Below are 13,367 nucleotides of genomic sequence, written 5' to 3' on the forward strand. Positions count from 1 at the left end.
AGCACTAATTGGGGGTCCACATGATCAGATGTCGACATTGACACCAACAAAAGCTGCGGAGACACATGTCGACCTTTTGGTGCCAACCTAATATACCACACCCCTTTTACATGTAAGGCCACTATTCTGCATGCAAATTTATTTTTTCCTTGAACCTTAATGGAGAAGTAATCCCTTTTTTATCCAACACCCACCCTAAATGTTTCTGTAAGAGTTTCTCTGTGCTGTAGTATTATTACAGTACAAGACAGTTTAGGACAAGTACATGGTAAATACGGAGAGTTACATCAGTGGACAGGACACTGCAGCAATCATCAGGGTGGCAGAGGTTTATATATTCTAAGAAAGGCACGTAAGGAGAGAGGGCCCTGCTCGTGAGAGCTTACATTCTAATGGGGAGGGTTAGACAGACAGGGGTGACACAGAAGGGGTAGAAGTGGGCATAAACAGGATAGGATGAGAGATGTCCGGTTTTATGCAGGAGGGTCGGCAGGGGTCAGCTTAGTCTTTGGTATTTTAAGTCTAAAAAAGCGCTGGGTCATCCAAGAGTAGACAGCAGAGGGACAGTTGGAGATATGAGTGAGGATAGAGGGAGAGAGATCAGGAGAGGAGCGGTAGATTACAGTGTTATCAGCATAGAGGTGAGTGAGGATAGAGGGAGAGAGATCAGGAGAGGAGCGGTAGATTACAGTATTATCAGCGTAGAGGTGAGTGAGGATAGAGGGAGAGAGACCAGGACGGGAGAGGCAGATTTCAGTATTATCAGCATAGAGGTGAGTGAGGACAGAGGGAGAGAGATCAGGAGAGGAGCGGTAGATTACAGTATTATCAGCATAGAGGTGAGTGAGGATAGAGGGAGAGAGATCAGGAGAGGAGCGGTAGATTACAGTGTTATCAGCATAGAGGTGAGTGAGGATAGAGGGAGAGAGACCAGGAAAGGAGCGGTAGATTACAGTATTATCAGCATAGAGGTGAGTGAGGATAGAGGGAGAGAGACCAGGACGGGAGAGGTAGATTCCAGTATTATCAGCATAGAGGTGAGTGAGGATAGAGGGAGAGCGATCAGGAGAGGAGAGGTAGATTTCAGTACTATCAGCATAGAGGTGAGTGAGGATAGAGGGAGAGAGATCAGGAGAGGAGAGGTAGATTTCAGTACTATCAGCATAGAGGTGAGTGAGGATAGAGGGAGAGAGGTCAGGACGGGAGCGGTAGATTACAGTATTATCAGCATAGAGGTGAGTGAGGATAGAGGGAGAGAGGTCAGGACGGGAGCGGTAGATTACAGTATTATCAGCATAGAGGTGAGTGAGGATAGAGGGAGAGAGATCAGGACGGGAGCGGTAGATTACAGTGTTATCAGCATAGTGGTGAGTGAGGATAGAGGGAGAGAGGTCAGGAGAGGAGGGGTAGATTCCAGTATTATCAGCATAGAGGTGAGTGAGGATAGAGGGAGAGCGATCAGGAGAGGAGCGGTAGATTCCAGTATTATCAGCATAGAGGTGAGTGAGGATAGAGGGAGAGAGATCAGTAAAGGAGAGGTAGATTACAGTGTTATCAGCATAGATGTGAGTGAGGATAGAGGGAGAGAGATCAGGAGAGAAGCGGTAGATTACAGTGTTATCAGCATAGAGGTGAGTGAGGATAGAGGGAGAGAGATGAGGAGAGGTAGATTACAGTGTTATCAGCATAGATGTGAGTGAGGACAGAGGGAGAGAGATCAGGAGAGGAGCGGTAGATTACAGTGTTATCAGCATAGAGGTGAGTGAGGATAGAGGGAGAGAGATCAGGAAAGGAGCGGTAGATTTCAGTATTATCCGCATAGAGGTGAGTGAGGATAGAGGGAGAGAGATCAGGAGCGGAGCGGTAGATTTCAGTGTTATCAGCATAGAGGTGATAGTGGAAGTTGAGTGAGAAAATAGCTCACCCAGAGAGGACATGTAGAGATAGAGAAGAAGAGGACCAAGAATAAAATGTTGAGGGACACCTACTATTAATGGAGGTGCAGGACAGGTGGAGGCATTAGAGGTGCAGCTGTGCATTTTCAAAACTGACAGTGCAAGTACAAGCATTAACAGTGATAGTAAAGGTTTTAGCAGATGTAAAAATGGTGATATATGTAGCTTATATTACAGTGTTTGTTTTCTGCCTATATATTTTATTTGCTTATATTAGCTGAGGTACCTCACAAATATGCCTGATGTTAGAGCTAAGTGTAACACAGGCTGCTGATAAATAGTTCACCTATAGCGGTGACAGGTAGGTAGCAGACCACACACGTAGCGCTGGTAACTTGCTGTAACGTGGGTGTCTGCTGTATTCCTGTGTCCATGACCCACCTGTAATGAGCTAAGGTGACCTATTCCACTGCCCCCAAATACATTATACTGTACAAAAAAGGACTATTGGCCAAATTGTTTTATCTTTTTTTCGTCTCATCGGATACTACGTAGAACGCAAGCGCTGGTTATTTTCCGAGTTGGTGGAGGATATTGTCTCTGGCAGACCCTGGCTTGAGCTGTGTAATGGGTTTAGCAGTATTGCTGTCTGCATGACCCTGGCGGTGGCTAGGTGGCCCTGGCGGTGGCTGGGTTACTGTGTGTGTGGGCATTCATGCTGTTCAATAAACTCCTCTTTATAAAGACTGGAAGCCCGTGAAAGAGAATCCACCCCCTCTTTCATCCCCTCTTTCACCTTTGGGGTTAGACTCCTACAACATGGTTTCATTCTGGCAGTGTATTAAGTGGCCACCGGCCTTGTTCTGTCTGGATCTCATTGTGATTTACGTGACGCCATGACTTGTTTGTCAATCACGGTACACTTACATTTGTGTGTTGGGGGGGTTGTGGGTCTCACTACAGCATTGTTGTAATCCATCACATCTCCGCTCCTGTGTGTCCAGCCTCCGACATGACCATAGCTTACCTCCAATCACCACTTCTTCCATGTAACCCCTTCCTTTACACTAACGATGCCGCTCTCTGTATCTGATATGTGAAGGAAGTGCACTGTACATTTCTCCATGTTTTGACCTCATGGTAAAACCAAATAACCATGCTTCCATGTTCACATCAATTTTTGTTTTTCAATTTATGCACAGCACTTGCTCTGAAATTTGGGGACTGAGTACACCAAATACCATAGATCAGTGGGATACCACAGCCCTTTACAGCTTCTCTGAACAAACCAGGTGAATATTCTGCACTCTGTCGCCTAGAGCTCGGGGGAGGGGAGAGGGTCTAGAAGTGGGGAGGGGGTGGGTGGGGGGGTTCCGCTGTATCGCAGGGCGCTTCTTCTTCTTCTCAAATACATTTTAACAGTGCTTAACAATACCTTCTGGATGTTACTTTCTGTTTCCTTTTTATTTTATTTACTTGCTGATGTTTTGACCAATGAAATGTTAATTTCGGAGTGTACCTGTCGCCTCCGCACAGTGGTCTGATTGTGGCGTGATGTCACAGTTGGCTGGGAATGGGTTATGTCACAGAGGCGCGAGGCATCCTGGTCCTCGGTGATGTCACGGGCTACTTCCAGTGTGTGTAGGCGAGACGTGCAACTTAATTCAGTTTACATCAAACTGTACAAACAGACCCCCCCCCCCCCCCCCACGACATTAGTCCTAGATGCTATTACTAAACCCGCCATCCCACAATTTGTTTTATGTGGAGGAGTCGGAGAATCACAGTCCAACGTTTCATGCTCCAAACACTATTAGATTATACCTTTTTATTTTTAGTTTGTGTTACGTTTTCTCATTTTTGTTTTTCTTCTTTATTTTATTTTGTTCATTTCACAACCATTTACATCTGCATTTGTGTATGTACATATGCAGTTAGTCTTTTGTGGTCCAACTGCTTCAAAATAGATGTATAGGGGACATCGGTCTGGGCTAGAATGTTATTTATTTTTTATTTATGTGTCCCCCCCCCCCTCCCCCAATGCTTTACCTTGCTGCGCATTTTGGCTGATATCTCTGCCTGCTTCCATGCAATAGTGTCTAGTCCTCAGATGTGCCGAGCGTAGGGGCAATGTGACGTAGGGCAGACGTGGGGATTGGTACGGGGTGCTATGGGTCACACGGTCGACACTGTGAAGGTTAACTACTGAAGGTCTACAGGGCTTAGGTTGACACCAGCATTAATGCGACAATGGGATGGTCAAAAAACAAAAAGTTGACATGAATTATAAAAAATTTATAAAAATTGTCCCGAATTTCGATGTAAGACGACACGGACACCGTTTAGGTGTCCCGCTGCGCTCGCCCTAGTGGATGATGGGGTATAAAATACCGCCTGTTTTGGGAAAAATCATGAAAAACTCATGTCGACCTTTTGACTCTCCGGTCTTCCCGTTGTCGACCGAATGCCTGTGTCGACATGCCGACCTATTTCATGTGTCAACCCAAGCCTTGTCTACCTTTTAGTGGTCGACCTTAAAAGTGTGGACCAAGCGGCTGTGCCCCGACACGGGACCAGTGCATTAGTCCTGCCCTGAGGACGGCTTTGCCGGCTTCCATGAAATGATATAAGTGTCAGTGTCTTGCTTTTTGGCTTTGCTTCTGTTTCCGTTCTCCGGTGCTGCCGACTTTCTTTGCATGACGTTCCGGCATCCGTTTGCTGCGACTTCTCTGTATGCTCTAATAAAGCTCCACTGCTACTGTGCATATCTCTCTTTCCAGTGTAACATTTTATTTTTCTTCCTCCTGAACTAATTATCCTTTTGCCAGGTGCGTGCGTGTGTGTGTGTGACTGGAGGGGAGGGGCTGCATTTAACCACACCCCTGTACCACCTGATTCTTGGTGAATGTGGCTTCTCTGCGCTTTTGTATACGCTGCGATCATCTTCTCTCTGGCCTTCGGTGTTGATACTCGTCTAATATTATGCTGTATATAAAACATCATTTTTTTTTTTTGTTTTGTTTCTTCTTTCTCTTAATATCCATTCTTGTGACGCCCAGGTCACTTGATGGCCGCCTGCAAGTCTCTCACCGCAAAGGGTTACCGCACGTGATTTACTGCCGGCTCTGGCGCTGGCCGGATCTTCACAGTCACCACGAGCTGAAAGCCATCGAGAATTGCGAATATGCTTTTAATCTTAAAAAAGATGAAGTATGTGTCAACCCCTATCACTATCAGAGAGTGGAGACTCCAGGTAAGTAGCCGGCTGGCCCGCGGTTAGGGATTTTTGAAGTAATAATTGTGGTTGGTGGTGGAATTGACGCATGCGGTGATATTCGTTGGCGCTATGCAGCTTATCAACAAGACAGCGAGCGCTGGGCCCTGTCAGCGCCAACATCTGTGAGCTACACTTTCAATGACCAATTCAATCGCCCTAATGCCATAATTATTACCATCTCTTTGTGATAATACATTTCTGCTCCTGGCTTTCAGCACTGGCGTTTGCTGTATACCGTTATATAGTTTGCTTAGAAATCGCCAACATGTCCCAAATGGTAATCTGATGCGTAAGGGGGGTGATAAGACTGCAGGAGGGAACCTAGCTACAGGGGGAGGGGCGGCACTAAGGACAGGTTATCGTTATTGTTACATGTACGAACCGTTGCATCTTGTGGCTAAATATTGCATTTTCCACCCCTGCAGTTTTACCCCCGGTATTAGTGCCGCGACACACAGAGATCCTAACGGAACTTCCTCCGCTCGATGACTACACGCATTCCATTCCGGAGAACACTAACTTCCCAGCGGGAATAGAGCCCCAGAGTAACTATATACCAGGTACGTACGTGCGTGGCTCTTGGAGTCTGTGGGCTGTGTTATGGAGCCGCGGGCTGAAGGAAGCTGCAGTCTGGTGATGGGTTAGAAGGGGTTCATCAGCAAAATATAGTAAGTTACAGATCCACTGATTTTCAATTATTTTAGTGAATCAAGCGTTTCCATTCCATTTTTTTTTTTAATGGATTTTGCAGGTCACCCTTTATTGGCCTCTTAACACCCCCCCACCGCTGATATTACTGGCAGCATACACTTAACACATCACTGATCCTATCGCTAGTAACCATACATACCTGATCTTACCGCCACACGACATAGGCCTGCGATATTGTGTATGAGTATTATGCATGTGGTCACATGGTCATGGTCTACTCAGCGCTAATGAATATATTTCTGCAGAAACTCCGCCTCCGGGATATATAAGCGAAGATGGGGAGACTAGCGACCAGCAACTTAACCAAAGCATGGATACAGGTACTGTACCAAAGAGAATGCTCTCGAAGACCGTGACAGTAGAATGGTTTTACTGCCTTAAATCTAGCGAGAGGAGAGCTGTTCGATTTATTTTGGGCGTCCATCATTTATCTGAATTCTGTCTAATGTGGAGCTTTTGGACGCAATAACTGCAGTGCGCTTAGTAGTTGCGCTGGAACAAATGCTTTACACGGCTAATCCCGGTGCATTTGGGTACGAGAAAGCGGCAACCACTGCTAAGCTGGGTGCCCGACAATTAAATAGCTCCTGCCAGGAGAATATAAATGAATCCCTGGAAACCGCAGGCTTTACGCCATAGTGCTACATATTGTTCCTTGTGCAAATGTTAATGTTACTATTATACCCCTTTCAGACGGAAAACAAAATTGCCGGGTGAAGCAGTTCTACCCGGTAATTTCGTGAATAACACGGGTCCTTTTACTGTGTGAAATGGCACACCTGGGCCGTAAATCCTGTGTCTCCGACTTTGGAATTGGCCAGGGTCAAGGACACTGGATTTATGACCTGGGTTGACCCTTTCACACAGAAGAAATACCAGTGTTATTCAGCAAATTACCGGGTAGAAATTTTCCTTCTGTGTGAAGGGTGGTCAGGCTGCTCCCGGCAAAATGACCTGGCATTTGAATGTTGTGTATTTGCCGGGATTTTCAGATTTTTCTGTCTGAAAGTCCTTTATTTACACCCTTTCCTCCAATGCCCACATGTCCTGTGTAATGATGTTTTATGTATGGCTACACATATGCTGGGAACGTCAGCCTGGGCTAATGTCAGATAACTGGCGTTTTGGAGGTTGCGGAACAAAACTGAGCACACTCTGTGTTAGAGTACATTGTCCCAGTCCATACCGGTAACCCAGGACTCTTTCTGTACAGGGTCACCAGCCGAGCTATCTCCTAGTACGCTCTCTCCAGTCAATCACAGCCTGGGTAAGTCTGACGCTTCTTCACTGTGTGCAATTCTTGTAGTGGCAGTGCATGGCGTCTCTCCCTGATATGTGTGCAGGTGTACAGAATCACCACTAGAGGGCATTACAAGCCAAGCCTTCATCCACCAGGCATTATTTTTATACATGGTTTTGACCAGGGGTGGATTACGTAACCTATAGGCGGAGATGTTTTAACAGCCTCTGTTCCCTTTTTATAGGGATTACCTAGTTTCTTTGGTAGTGCTCCTAAATTTGCCTGCAGAGCTTGCCATTTAATGCTTTTCAGTTTTCTGAGAGCTGTGGTAGCCAGTATCGCTGAGCGACCATATTGTCCGTGTTTTGTGGGCGATAAATCGCTAGGAGCACGCTCCCGCAGCTGGCCCTTTATTGCCACTGGAGCATGCGCCTTCGGCTATGGCTAACATCGCTGGTGGACAATGCACTGCACCAGCGATTTGTAGTCAAAATAGAACAGAGGTTAAAAAAAAAAATAAAGACCGCTTTGCTTGCAATCTCTGATGAAAACGGTCCACTGAGCAATATATTGCTGTGATGAAGCCCAAATTGCTCCATGTGTACCTCCCTATACAATGCAATAGTTTGGCTTAAAAGGACGGGATATGTGTGATGTCATTGGGGGGAGGGCCTGTACGGAGGTGGCAAACGCACCCCCATCCACTTTGATTGCTCATTGTAGCCTGCACAGAGCATGCTAGGTTACAGTGCCACCTATCCTTTTGGGACATTGATCTAAAGTTAAGTCATAAGGAGACTAGAAAGTTACAGACAAATAGAATAAAACCCAAGATGAGAGAAATCTATGTTCAGCTATGGGAAGATCGGTGTGATTCCACTATAGAGCCGAGCATATTCTCCGATGTAAGACTGCAACGATTCCAGGGATACTGTGGGGACAGTTCTATGTGGGTTGTCTTGAGTGCGGATCTTGTGTGTATATTGTCCCTTTGCCGCCTTATGTGTTTTTTTTACCCAGTAGCCATCTATTGATGATTCTGTTTTTTACCCCCCCCCCCCTTCAGATTTGCAGCCGGTTACTTACTCCGAGCCGGCCTTCTGGTGTTCAATAGCTTACTACGAGCTGAACCAGCGAGTGGGCGAAACCTTTCACGCATCGCAACCTTCACTCACAGTTGACGGCTTCACAGATCCATCGAACTCCGAGAGGTTCTGTTTAGGTTTGCTGTCGAATGTGAACCGAAACGCCACCGTGGAAATGACCAGGCGCCACATAGGTATGGTTATCGTACTGGGGAGGGGGGGTGGGGTTCTGGTGGGGGCTGAGAGTTGGCGGTGCCTCTGACACTCTTCTCTTTACCCAGGAAGGGGAGTGCGGTTGTATTACATCGGTGGAGAGGTGTTTGCGGAGTGCCTAAGCGATAGCGCAATTTTTGTCCAGAGTCCGAATTGTAACCAGCGGTATGGTTGGCATCCGGCGACTGTATGTAAGATTCCGCCAGGTGAGTCTATGGTGGTAGAAGAGTCGTGCCGATGCCCGTTTGAAAATAGAAAAGTTCAAGTATTCAACCCTTAGTGAGGGCCAAAGCTGCTGGGAGAGATCCTCAAAATCATTTTAATGAGATTAGTACCCCCCCCCCCCTCGTCTCACGGGAAGGGGTAATCTGGGATCACAGCAAAAGTCTGCTCTACTGGGCCGCTAAGCAGTCAATGCTCACTTTGTTGTTTCAGTCTTTCTCTGAGTGCTATGTTGTATTCGCAGCCACACCTCTGGTTTATGGTCCATCCCCTGGGGTGGGCATCCGTCTGGGGAGGGCAGTTTCTTGTAGATACTGTGAGATCATTTCAGAGGGTGACCGGGACTTTGCAGCCTGTGCTGCACTCCGTCTTCTGTACGCCGCTGCAGTCCATCTTCTGGGCATGATGCTCCTCCCCCTGTGCGATTCCCAGTTGTAGATCTACTCCTCTAGATTTGGGTGTAGGGCAAAGTGCTCAGATCTGGTGCCAGAGGGAGAACTGTGGTCCTGGTAGGGTGACCAACTCATCCCTTTAATCCGGGACACATATTAATTACACAGGTTCTGTGGCAGTTTAAAACCAGGTGAAATGGAGTCTTGAGGTGTGGCAGTTTAAAACCAGGTGAAAGCCAGCCACAGAACCTGTGTAATTAATGTGTCCCGGATTAAAGGGATGAGTTGGTCACCCTAGGTCCTGGCATACATGGGGTGTAATTCTCTAAGTGACCCCACACCGTTGGTGATCAGGAACCCCATACCACAGTTTATTTCGAGTTTCAAGCCACGTGCCGCTAATTAAAATGCAGCACTTAAGAAAAAGGGAATTGTTACCTTATTTAAAGTGCGAAGCCCCTTATGGTTCTAATAACTGACGTGTCTAGATCCCAGCGCTGGTATTGTCATTTCAGTATCCTCATTGTTGTCAGAGTGAGTGTCTAGGCGTCTGACATCATCCTCCTCACACATTGGCCCTTATTCAGATCTGATCGCAGTACAAATTTGTTTGGAAAATGGGCAAAACCATGTGCACTGCAGGTGGGGCAGATGTAACATGTGCAGAGAGTTAGATTTGGGTGTTGAAACTGAAATGTAAATTGCAGTGTAAAAATAAAGCAGCCAGTATTTACCCTGCACAGAAACAAAATAACTCCCACAAATCTAACTCTCTATAGATGTTACATCTGCCCCACCTGCAGTGCAAATGATTTTGCCCATTTAAAAAACAAATTTGTACTGCGATCAGATCTGAATAAGGGCCATTGTGTAGAGGCACTGGGGGAAATTTTACTAAGATGTGTATTCTACTTCACATGTGATGTTGCTATGGGCAATGAATCAGATCCTGTCTGCTATCTTCTAGAGGGATGCTAAATAAGAAGTAGTTTCTGATTGGTTGCCTCACATGTGAAGTAGAATACACATCTTAGTAAATTTCCCCCTCTGTATTTTGTAGTGACCGTTTAATCGTTCACATCGGTCCCTGGCCAAGTGGCGCTCACAGTCCATATTCCCAAGCACTCACTTATATTAACGTACCAGTATATTTGTTACCTGCGAGAGGAAACCAGGGAACCAAACACATGGTGAGGACATTCAGGTGGAATAGAATTGAAGGCGCAGTTCTGTATAGGCTGCTGGTTGAGTTGGAATCACATATGGATGCTGTTATCACTTTTAAACTAAATTTAAAGACGGTTTATTAAATGTCTGCATCACTTTATGTGGCTAAAGCGTTTTATTACAGCTAGTGTTAGTCCTGCAGCCGATGGCATTAATGTCCGATGTTACACATCATTGCAGACTTTTATCAAGGAAGCAGCGCACTGGTGTATTGTATACACATACCTGTATTCTTTCTGCACTTCTCATGTACTTTCAGACCCTCATATTACTCCTATGATTGTCCAAATTCCATACTCTCCTCTCTCCTTGCTCCTCCTCTCCTCCTCCTCCTCCTCTTTTGCCACTCCCTCCTGCTCTCTCTTCATTGTCTTCCCCTCGCCTTTCCACCTTCTCTTCTTTCTGTCCCTCCTCTTGTAGCCACACTCTCTCCCTTGTCTATTTTTACTCCTCTTCCTCTCATTGCATATCTCCCTCCTCTCCTATTACTGCCCCAATCCCCCTTGTCTCCTTGCCTTCCATCCTACTCCTCCCACTACTGACCCTCCTCCTCCTTGTCTCACTTTGCCATTCCTTCTCCTGTTTGCTTATCAGCCCTCCTTCTCCTGGCCTCACCCTACCAACCCTCCTCCTTGCTGCCCCACTTCTCCTGGCCTCACCCTACCGTCCCTCCTCCTTGCTGCCCCACTTCTCCTGGCCTCACCCTACCGTCCCTCCTCCTTGCTGCCCCACTTCTCCTGGCCTCACCCTACCATCTCTACACCTTCTCCTCCACTCCCTCCTTCTGATCTCACCTTGCCTCCTTTCCTCCTCTTTGCCTCCCCTCCCCTTACCACCTCACTCCCTTTCATTTGCTGAACCTCATACCCCCCTCCCCGCCACCCATCTACTCTCGCCACCCCCACCCAGGCTTTCCTTCCTAACAGTCCTCATTAAGAGTAATTGTTTTTTTCTTGTTGTACTAAGTCTCTGTTTGTGTCACTTATACAGGCTGTAACCTGAAGATCTTCAATAACCAGGAGTTTGCTGCCCTCCTCGCACAGTCTGTGAACCAGGGATTCGAAGCAGTTTACCAGCTAACCAGAATGTGCACCATCAGAATGAGCTTTGTAAAAGGCTGGGGTGCCGAGTACAGGTACATAGTTATCAGGGGTTTGTGTGGTATTCCATTGTCCTCTTCTCATTATGTATCTATGCCAATGGGCTGAATCGGTTGCAGCAGGGGTGGTGTCAATGGGATGTGCAGGTTGCTGGGGGGGGGGGGGGGGGGGGGAGACATTCTGTCTCTTCACGTGTGCTCTAATCATCTCATAATTGGCTATTACTCATTAATCTTCATCTCTGCTCTAGTGATACAGTAAGACTAGCAGAATCCTAACCTTATACTGCGATACAATGAGATACTGTAGCATTGTCTCATTCACACTAAGCAGTATTGCTGTATGGGCTGCTAGTGATGTCAGCCTGAAGGTTAGGAGCCAGGAACATTGTCATGTATCATTAGAAGGCTCCACAAATGTCCACTTTCCTGTGGGAGCATAGTTACAGATCAGGGAAGCAATGTGCAGATGTAGTTGCAGTGTATTCCCCCTGACAGAGATGGTGAGGGGAGGGAGGGCCCTGCTCGAGAGACCTCACAGGGGAGGGATATGGGCAGGTACAAAGAGGATGAAGATGTTCTAGGGAAAGAACCGATTCGGTCAGCCAGTTACATAGGTGAGCATTGAAGCAATGACAGAGCCAAGGGATATTATGTTCCATAGCTTTCAGTGGGGAACTCTGTTCCTCTGGTACGTCTAGTTGGGATATGGTCGCTAAGTGGACACTATAACCCTGCGACCGCCTAGTTTGGCCATTGACGTGAAGATACCTTATCTCTGCTACTCTTCACATGTACCTGTGCAGCAGCCTCTCTCTAAGCGGCTCTGTCCTCTGTTGCAGGCGACAAACCGTTACAAGCACTCCCTGTTGGATCGAGCTTCACCTGAACGGACCTTTGCAATGGTTGGACAAAGTGTTGACTCAGATGGGTTCTCCGTCAGTCCGATGCTCAAGCATGTCCTAATGGGTTCCCTTCCTGTTATCCGTAAGACCCGCAGGTTCAATCTCCTGGCAACAGACTCAATACAGCTTGTCTGTCATAGTATTTGTGTGTGGTCCCCATGAACTGTTTACAATCCAAAAAAAGAAAGAAAAATACTGAGAAACAGCACTTGAGGTCCCATCAACCCGAAAGCACCTTGTTGGATAACGTTTCCGCTACCGTAGAGGAATGCGCAGTGTGAAGTCACTCCTTACTGGGAAGGGATGTTTTTAAAGGACGTTTGATGTATTATCGGCATATAACGGAGTGTCCGAATGGTTTAACAATAACATGAGTAGTCTTTACATACGTGTCTTGTATAGTTTAATGTGTTTTGCAGTTATACATTTTTAGATTCCCACCCCACCCCCACCCCCCAAGTAGGGTTTTGTCTGCTTTTTTTTTTTTTTTTTTTAAGTTGTTCCAAAAATCAATCATGGGTTAATTTTTTTTTTTTTCCATTATTATTATTATTCTCCCCCGGAACATATCTGTATTTTTTTTTTTGCCTATTTTATAAGTTGCCCTAGTAACGATGCGTCCGCTTGCTCATTCCCCCCCCCCCTCCCTACTCCCTCTCGTCTTAGCACCCATACAGACCTGATAACCATATCTTTGGTGTTGTCACGCTCTCCATGACGGTCAGGGACAATGTTTTAGTAAAAAAATATATATATTTTTTTTATGATACAGAAACGATGCACTTGTCAATTTACAAATCCCTACACTTCAGAACTTGCTCCCCCCCCCATTTTAATATAAGAGACAACGCAACATGTTGCTTTTGACGTACAATTTATAGAGGATTTCATTTTTCTTTAATAGCGCATGTTATCGTAAACCCTTGGACACTACATTTTGCACCCTATAAGACGATTTTAGAATTATATTCTACAGTTTAGCGACGGGCGGGGCGAAAGTTCATGTAGAAAAGGGTACTCTGAATTATAATTGTACGTGATACTAACCTATACAGTTCCTGTTCTGTAGCAGTCTGTCATTTTTTATAAATATGACAGTGA

The 13,367-nt window shown here is 46.2% G+C and overlaps 1 protein-coding gene across 2 annotated transcripts in view; it reads left to right on the top strand.

The window, feature by feature from the left end:
* The window catches only part of SMAD2 (SMAD family member 2), a 39,090-nt gene extending 26,004 nt beyond the window's left edge, over positions 1 to 13,086 (top strand). The window contains exons 3-11 of one of the 2 annotated variants that reach the window (XM_083155307.1): positions 3,098 to 3,187; positions 4,955 to 5,148; positions 5,598 to 5,732; positions 6,129 to 6,203; positions 7,097 to 7,150; positions 8,190 to 8,402; positions 8,490 to 8,627; positions 11,253 to 11,397; positions 12,204 to 13,086. In XM_083155307.1, coding sequence (XP_083011433.1) covers positions 3,098 to 3,187; positions 4,955 to 5,148; positions 5,598 to 5,732; positions 6,129 to 6,203; positions 7,097 to 7,150; positions 8,190 to 8,402; positions 8,490 to 8,627; positions 11,253 to 11,397; positions 12,204 to 12,327 — 1,168 coding nt within the window. In that variant the 3' untranslated portion in view covers positions 12,328 to 13,086. The remainder of the gene's footprint in view (positions 1 to 3,097; positions 3,188 to 4,954; positions 5,149 to 5,597; positions 5,733 to 6,128; positions 6,204 to 7,096; positions 7,151 to 8,189; positions 8,403 to 8,489; positions 8,628 to 11,252; positions 11,398 to 12,203) is intronic. The other variant, XM_083155308.1, reaches the window with a different exon arrangement.
* The last annotated feature ends 281 nt before the right edge of the window (positions 13,087 to 13,367 follow it).

Source organism: Crinia signifera, chromosome 1, assembly GCF_055691185.1.
Source record: "Crinia signifera chromosome 1, ASM5569118v1, whole genome shotgun sequence".
Classification (NCBI taxonomy): domain Eukaryota; kingdom Metazoa; phylum Chordata; class Amphibia; order Anura; family Myobatrachidae; genus Crinia; species Crinia signifera.